Source organism: Pseudorca crassidens, chromosome 2 (genome assembly GCF_039906515.1).
Source record: "Pseudorca crassidens isolate mPseCra1 chromosome 2, mPseCra1.hap1, whole genome shotgun sequence".
Lineage (NCBI taxonomy): Eukaryota > Metazoa > Chordata > Mammalia > Artiodactyla > Delphinidae > Pseudorca > Pseudorca crassidens.
In genome coordinates, this window is record NC_090297.1 from 74,827,510 (window position 1) to 74,835,104 (window position 7,595).

Genomic DNA, 7,595 nt, shown 5'->3' on the forward strand with positions numbered 1-7,595 from the left:
GTGGGGTGGGCTTGGGGGAGCGGAGGGCAATAGGATGGCGCAGGGGCGCCACCTTAACGTTGGCCTTTCGCTGTCACAATAAGTTATGCTGTTCCTTAAGGTGGCTATAAAAGGTGGAGTTGTGAGACCGCCGAGTACCTCTGAGGACAAACGCACGCACACACACGGCTATTACAGGCACTCCCACCGTCCAAGGCAGTGTTTCTCAGGGTGTGTGAATCCCCGAACAAACAGCCTCAGCATCACCTCGGGACTGCTTAGAAATGTAACTAATAAGAAATTTGGGGGTGGGGCCAGTGGGGTCAGTCGTTTAACCAGCCCTCCAGGTGAGTCTGATGCGGGCCACAGTTTGAGAACCACTGGTCTAGGGCTAGGAAACCGGAGTCGCCAGGTTTAGGGTGATTATTATTCTCAGTTGCCGCCAGACAGTGAACCCTTCTTTTGGTGACCTAAAATTCCCTGGCATCAGTGGGCGAGAGACGTTCCCATCGCTCAGTCCAAAGCCAGGAGCTGAGAAGACAAGCAGCCCCTTCTCCCTGCCTTGCAGCCCAAGGAAACAAGGCGGCCCCTTATTCCCTCCTGGGGCTCCCAGAGAGGGAGGGAGAGAGGAAAGAGAGCAAAAGAGCCATGCAGAATTAGCACCGGAAGACACTTACCCGTGAACGTTTGCACATTTACCCTTCAATCTGTCAACGTGAACTGATCTGCAGCTCTCAGCAGAGGAGGGGAGAAGGCGATGGGACATCTGGGGTTTCTGGACCTTCTTTGAGCAGGACTTGAGGAGCTGCTGTTCCTCTTGTCTGAGGCTGTCGTTTACTAGCAGTCTCACCAGGACATAGTATATAGAAAGGCTGTGTACACAGGTTACTCCCGTCTCTCCGGCTCCCCAGCATCCTGGCCCAGTTTGCTGCAGTTTCCCACCCCCTCCCATCACACACCCCCTGCTTTAAATGGGCAGCTGACGGTGAGGTTCTGTAAGTTTCTCCTCTGGGGCAAACTCATCCTCCAAGATTCCCCAGATGAAGTCCAGAAACAAATGCACACAACCCTTGTTAGAAAACTTTAATCTGATTTTTAAAGGAATCTCTGGAATGGTGTGTTTTTGAATGCTGTGCAGCAGACTGAGTCTCTTTGAGCCCCCTCCTCCACACACACACACACACACACACACACACACGTGCACACACACACACACACACACACACACACACATACACACAAACTTCCATAAAGGAGCAAGGTGTATACATAAGCCAGTTGGATCATCCACTGTAATTTTATTTTAGATTCTGATAGACAGATTGCGTGAAAAACAAGGAATTCCAAAGAATTTCCTGCTCTGGGAACAGAAGTTAAGTCTATATTTAACAACATTTGAAGCTGTCAAGAATGCTTTGTGGTTGGATAACAGAGGCAGAAAAATGTTAAAAACGCAGGCTACTGCTATACCCAAATATGGAAATATTGTTACGTCTGGTGTCTGATTCACCATCTGGAAATACTTACAACCATGAAGTCAAATAGAAAAGACGCCACAACAGAAGCCAGGAACGCTCCTCTCCATTCCCTCTTCGCCACCTCCTCCCACCCTGTACTGTACCTACTCACCCCATCCCCAGTCACTTCATTAAGAAGGAAACAGTAACGAAAGCTGAACACAGGAACACAACAAAACCGTTTTCTAAATAATAACTGATGAATTGGCTTGGGCAGGATGCAGGGCCTAGAACACCTGACAGTCTATTGTCTTGAAAAGTAAGTTCCCCACCCCACATGCCTCCAACAAAACCTTAGACATCCTGCTCCCTCTAGTAACAGCTTCTTAGGCTTCTGGAAGAGCACTTTTGAATGAATGAAACTTAACTCTTTCCTGCCACAGTTCTCTCCATTGGAGAGTGTTTTCATTGCAATAGCTTCTTATTGTGTTCATTAGAGTCATTCACAGAAAAGTCACACTGAAGGCCTTCTTCAGCAAGACTTCTCAGTCATTTACACTGAACAGCCCTAAACATCGCAAAGGACAAGGATTTCTCCCAGAGCACATATAAAAGGGAAACTGGCATAATTACTGTGTATGTTTTTATGAAAGTTACACAAGAAGATAGTTTTTTAAACTTTGAGGGAAGATTTGTCCATCACACTAACGGTATTTGAAGTTCAAGTAACTTGTTTTGTAGGAGGTCTTCTACTGAATGTGTTGCTGGTAGAATAGGGTAGAATAGGACCTTAAAATTGCTAACTTCTTTTTTTCTTTTTTTTTTACTACAGAATATTACATCCTAAATCTCTTATTTCTCTTTACTTAGAGAGCAAAGCATTGCAATTCACTTGAAATGGAAGGCTTCTAAATGGTCCCAAGGAAAGGAGTTAAAAAGCCCCGCAAAACTTTCAGCGTCAAGGAGTCTGCTTTTTCCAGAGATCCACTGGGCACAATGGTGCTGGAATCTGGTTTGGTTTTGCAGTATATACAGGTGATGATCTCAATACAAATCACGCCACGGTGGTCCCCTCCGCTTCTGGCTGGCTGCTTAGTTAGCGTCGTCTCCCGCCCGCGGAGGGAGCCTGGAAGGGCTTACCCAGTCTCCCGCATCCGTGAGGAAGTGTAAGTCCGCCTCCCAGAGAGCTCCCTGCGTTCGTTTCCTCTCGGACTTCCAACCCAGGCAGTGGGCTGGAACTAAAGTGGGAACCTCCAAAAGCAAACAAGTACGACATACCAAAAAGCGGAGGGAGCGGGGGGGGGGGGGGGGGGGGTTGGCGGACGGGGGAAGACCTCTGCCTGGGAAACTGCCAGACGATGGGGGAAGTTGATTTTTTTTTTCCCCTTCTCATTCATAAATGCCACCTCGGGTATTAATTTGCAATACACTTCACTTGTCCAATAAACACCATGCCAAAGATTTGGGACTTGATCCGAGCACGCTTCTATGAAGTCCTCAGATAGATTCCTGGCTCCCAGACACTCTCCCTCCCCGTTCGCCTCTCTCAATAGATAACTTGACTCTCACCTTCGCTGTAAACAAGCAAACAGTTCGCTGCCTCCCTGGGTGAGGGGTTCCAAGGCTGCCCAGTCAACTCGGCATCACCAAACAAAACGACTTTTGTTCCTCCCTCCAGGTCCTCCCACCCTCCCAATCCAGGCAAAGTTCTGAACTCGCCCCCCTCGGCCATCACCACCATCACTCCAAGAAGAGCCCTCCCCAATAGAAGTCGTTATTTAAAGTGGAAAAAACGGAAGATTGTTTTCTTGACGGGTCCAGGACAAAAAAAAAAAAAAGTGCAACGGAGCCAGGGGAGGCGCTTGGCAGGAGCCCGCGCCAACCAGCATTCCTGAGATGTTTGAGAATTCTGGAACGCGCAGACAGAGCCGACGTCACTGCAACACGCGGCGCCGCGGCCGGCCCGTATAAAAGGCGGGCTCTGGGCGCTGGGGCAGACCGCGAGCGAGAGCGCCCCCGAGCAGCATCCGCGCCTTCCGTCCCTCCCCGGCAAGGACCTCGAGAGAAGGACGCCCGCAGCCCGCTCGCCTGCCTGGCTCTCGCCTCCCCGCCGCCCGGCCCACAGCCCGGCCCACCGCCCGGCCCACCGCCCCAGCTGCGCCGGCCCGGCCGCTACGCACCGGTGTGTTGGCGTCTTTGCCTCCGCGCTCGCCCGGACCCCTCCTGCGTGCCACGATGAGCTCCAGCACCGCCAGGACGCTCGCCCTCGCCGTCACCCTTCTCCACTTGGCCAGGCTGGTGAGTTCTTTGGCCACCGCTTCCCCGTCCGCTCTAGCAGCCCCTTCGCCTTTCCCCAGATGGCCCGTGGCCGGAAAAGCTAGACTCGGAAGTTCGGCGGGGCGTTTCGGGGGAGCTCTTTCTTTAAGCCCGCCCTGAAGACGTGCCGGGGGGCCCTGCCGGCGTACGCAGCCGCCCGGGGTGGCCGGGCTGGACGGGATCAGAGACCCCCTGCCGCCCGGGTCAGACACCCCCGTCCCTTCCCGGGGCGTCCTTCCTGCGCACCGCGCCGAGCCTCACACGTGTCCTCTCCCCCTTCCAGGCTCTCTCCACCTGCCCCGCCGCCTGCCACTGCCCCCTGGAGGCGCCCAAGTGCGCCCCGGGAGTCGGGCTGGTCCGGGACGCCTGCGGCTGCTGTAAGGTCTGCGCCAAGCAGCTCAACGAGGACTGCAGCAAAACGCAGCCCTGCGACCACACCAAGGGGCTGGAATGCAACTTCGGCGCCAGCTCCACCGCTCTGAAGGGGATCTGCAGAGGTAAGATGCTTGTGGTTTGGCCCCTTTAAAAAAAGAATAGTCCCCGTAGTCCAGAAGTTTAGTAATTTTGCGACCATGTATGGTGATGCTTTGTTGTTGGTAGCTTGGCAGAAAGGCACATGATTTCAGCAGTCTGGAATGCAATTCAGTGTGTCTGGGCCCAACGAAAAGCGCATACGGAAAAGTGATTCCTGACTAACTTATTGTTCTGCTCTGGAGTCTCCGGGGAATCATAGGAAACTTTACCATCAATTGAATTTAGCAGCAGAAAATATGTCTGAGTTTCAGGCTGTCGTACGGAATCTTAACTTTATTCTCTTCTCCCTTTCTTTTTTGGTGCTCTTTGTAGCTCAGTCAGAGGGCAGACCCTGTGAATATAACTCCAGAATCTACCAGAATGGGGAAAGTTTCCAGCCCAACTGTAAACATCAGTGCACATGTATTGACGGCGCCGTGGGCTGCATTCCTCTGTGTCCCCAAGAACTCTCTCTCCCAAGCTTGGGCTGTCCCAACCCCCGGCTGGTCAAAGTTACCGGGCAGTGCTGTGAGGAGTGGGTCTGCGACGAGGATGGTGCCAAGGACCCCATGGACGACAGGGACGGCCTCCTGGGCAAGGAGCTGGCCTTCGATGCCTCGGAGGTGGAGTTAACGAGAAACAATGAATTAATTGCAATTGGAAAAGGCGGCTCCCTGAAGCGGCTCCCCGGTAAGTGAAGACTGAGACATTGTACTGAAACGCATTCCTAGTTTGAAACTTCAGAGGAATGAGAACCTGAAGCTGTTTGTGTCGGTATGCCTCTGAGAAATCTTTCCTCTTGTTTGTCCCTCTAGTTTTTGGAATGGAACCTCGCATTCTGTACAGCCCTTCTTCACATGGCCAGAAATGTATCGTCCAAACGACTTCGTGGTCCCAATGCTCAAAAACCTGTGGAACTGGTATCTCCACACGCGTTACCAATGACAACCCTGAATGCCGCCTGCTGAAAGAAACCCGGATCTGTGAAGTGCGGCCTTGTGGACAGCCAGTGTACAGCAGCCTGAAAGTAAGTGCCTGCGGTGCCGTGTAGACTGGTCCCCTGGGTGAGATGGGAGCATCTCTTCCAAGAAAGAGAAACACTAACTTCCCTTCTCTTCTCTTTCTTACAGAAGGGCAAGAAATGCAGCAAGACCAAGAAATCCCCTGAACCGGTCAAGTTTACTTACGCTGGATGTTCGAGTATGAAGAAATACCGGCCCAAGTACTGCGGTTCCTGCGTGGACGGCCGCTGCTGCACGCCTCAGCAGACCAGGACTGTGAAGATGCGGTTCCGCTGCGAAGATGGGGAGACGTTTTCCAAGAACGTCATGATGATCCAGTCCTGCAGATGCAACTACAACTGCCCACATGCCAACGAGGCAGCCTTTCCCTTCTACAGACTGTTCAATGACATTCACAAATTTAGGGACTAAATGCTACCTGCGTTTTCCAGCACGAGGGCGGACAAAGTGGGGAGAGAAGAGTGTCAGCGTCATGGAGGCGTGGGTGGGGGCGGCGGGCTGAAGGGACTCATTGTAGAAGGGATGCACTGCTCATTCTTGAGTAGTATTAAGGTATTTCGAAACTGCCAGGTGTGCTGGTGCACATGGACACTAATGCAGCCGCAATTGGAGAATACTTTGCTTCATAATATTGGAGCACACGTTACTGCTTCATTTTGGAGCTTGTGGTGTTGATGACGTTCTGTTTTCTGTTTGTAAATTATTTGGTAAGCGTATTTTTCTCTAGGCTTTTTCCATTTCGGTTTTACAGTTGTAAAAGGTAATAAGATTAGTTGGACACTTAAAGACTCCATCCTTTGACAGAAGTAAATGGGAGGGGGGGTCCATCCCTTCCAGAAGGTGACACTCTGTGAGTGTCCATGAGAGGCAGCTATCTGCACTCTAAATTGCAAACAGAAATCAGGTGTTTTAAGACTGAATGTTTTTATTTATCAAAATGTAGCTTTCGGGGAGGGAGGGGAAATGTAATACTGGAATAATTTGTAAATGATTTTAATTTTATATTCAGTGAAAAGAATTTATTTATGGAATTAATCATTTAATAAAGAAATATTTACCTAATATCTGAGTTTATGGCATTCAGTATTTTTAGAGAATGTTCAAAACCATTGGGGACGATCTAGCTTATGCATTCAATCATTGAAACAGGATTTACTGAGTACCTACTTTGTACCAGGAACTGTTCCAGGTGCTTGGGATAGAGCAGGGAACTAACCTCTAAAAATCTAACAATGATTGCTTTTATATCTTCAGTAGAAAAAAAATCTTGGAATTTAGAGTAATCTGTTTTAAAAACATGTATTGAACACCAGGCATTGTACAAAGCACAAGAAGGAATCTGAAGCTAAGTTTGTGATTTAAATAATAATGCTTTATTTTCGTAAGAATTCAAAGCCTAAGCGTCTTCATCACCCAAGCTCTTTGAGGTGGGTATAGTAGAGTCATTTATCATTTTAATCACTAGGTAATTGTGCAGGTCCCTTCGGTAGAGGAAACTTTAATGAAAACAGTCCATAACTCAGTCTGACTACCTCGAAATCCATGGGCAAGATTAAGCATGGTTGGATAATGTGATATAAGGTCCCTTGTTTATAACTTTATATTTTTCTAATATTGTTCCTAAAACTTGGGAGAACAACTTAAAAATTCACCCATGGTTGGGATCAGAGAAAAAATCTTGGAATCCATAGGAGTCAGTTTGTTTTCACTGAATGAGCTTGAAGCAATGACTTGTGTTAATCCTAATAAGCTGATGATTAGGTAAACATACCGTTAAATGCAAAGGAATGCAAGGAATTTCAAGTACTTTTCCAAAAGCATGAGGACCACGCTACCCCACCCCCTTTCCTCTTTAGAATATAAGTTATATTGAGGTGGGGGGAGCAATTAGATTGAATTGGCTATCTAGAAGGTCAGAGGCTAGACGCAGAGCTTGCCTGAAAGGACCCGAATCGTAGGTCTAGGAGAGGTTGAGAAGGCTGTGTTAATGTTTGTGAAAATGCTGGTAGCTGGTTTTAGAAGAATCTACATCTTTAGAAAGCACTGACAATAAACCTTTTATAGAGAGAAGTTTTCCTTTCATCAACCCTCTTGGCTCCTGTTCAAATCCATAGTGAAATATATCAGTCTGCACTTTGTTAAGAGAGTACTTGAATTTTTAGGCAATAAGAGAAAGTGCTTTAAAAGGGGAGGAGGGGGACTGCTTCTGGGATCCTATAAGAGTGAGTTTTCAAAATAGTTTAATATTGATGCTCCATTAAGACCTACAGAAAAGCACTGCCTAAGCACCTGTTTTAGAGCCTTACTG

General features: G+C 48.8%; 2 protein-coding genes across 2 annotated transcripts in view; one reads left to right on the forward strand and one right to left on the reverse strand.

Annotated features, from left to right (window-relative positions):
- DDAH1 (dimethylarginine dimethylaminohydrolase 1) overlaps window positions 1-1,109 on the reverse strand; it is a 259,185-nt gene extending 258,076 nt beyond the window's left edge. Inside the window, exon 1 of the mRNA XM_067726764.1 lies at window positions 657-1,109. Within this exon, the coding sequence (XP_067582865.1) occupies window positions 657-931 (275 nt within the window). The 5' untranslated portion in view covers window positions 932-1,109. The remainder of the gene's footprint in view (window positions 1-656) is intronic.
- A 2,321-nt stretch (window positions 1,110-3,430) lies between these two features.
- Window positions 3,431-6,349, forward strand: CCN1 (cellular communication network factor 1). The gene is made up of 5 exons (XM_067726761.1): window positions 3,431-3,734; window positions 4,036-4,249; window positions 4,599-4,955; window positions 5,081-5,292; window positions 5,396-6,349. Exons 1-5 carry the CDS (start codon window positions 3,672-3,674, stop codon window positions 5,696-5,698), a joined length of 1,149 nt encoding a protein of 382 aa, XP_067582862.1. The 5' UTR covers window positions 3,431-3,671; the 3' UTR covers window positions 5,699-6,349.
- The last annotated feature ends 1,246 nt before the right edge of the window (window positions 6,350-7,595 follow it).

Excerpts from the sequence above, each read along its gene's own strand:
- CCN1 (XM_067726761.1), top strand. The coding sequence starts at position 3,672 with ATGAGCTCCAGCACCGCCAGGACGCTCGCCCTCGCCGTCACCCTTCTC. Across the intron at positions 3,735-4,035 it reads TTCTCCACTTGGCCAGGCTG|GCTCTCTCCACCTGCCCCGC; the intron begins GTGAGTTCTTTG and ends TCCCCCTTCCAG. Across the intron at positions 4,956-5,080 it reads CTCCCTGAAGCGGCTCCCCG|TTTTTGGAATGGAACCTCGC; the intron begins GTAAGTGAAGAC and ends TTGTCCCTCTAG.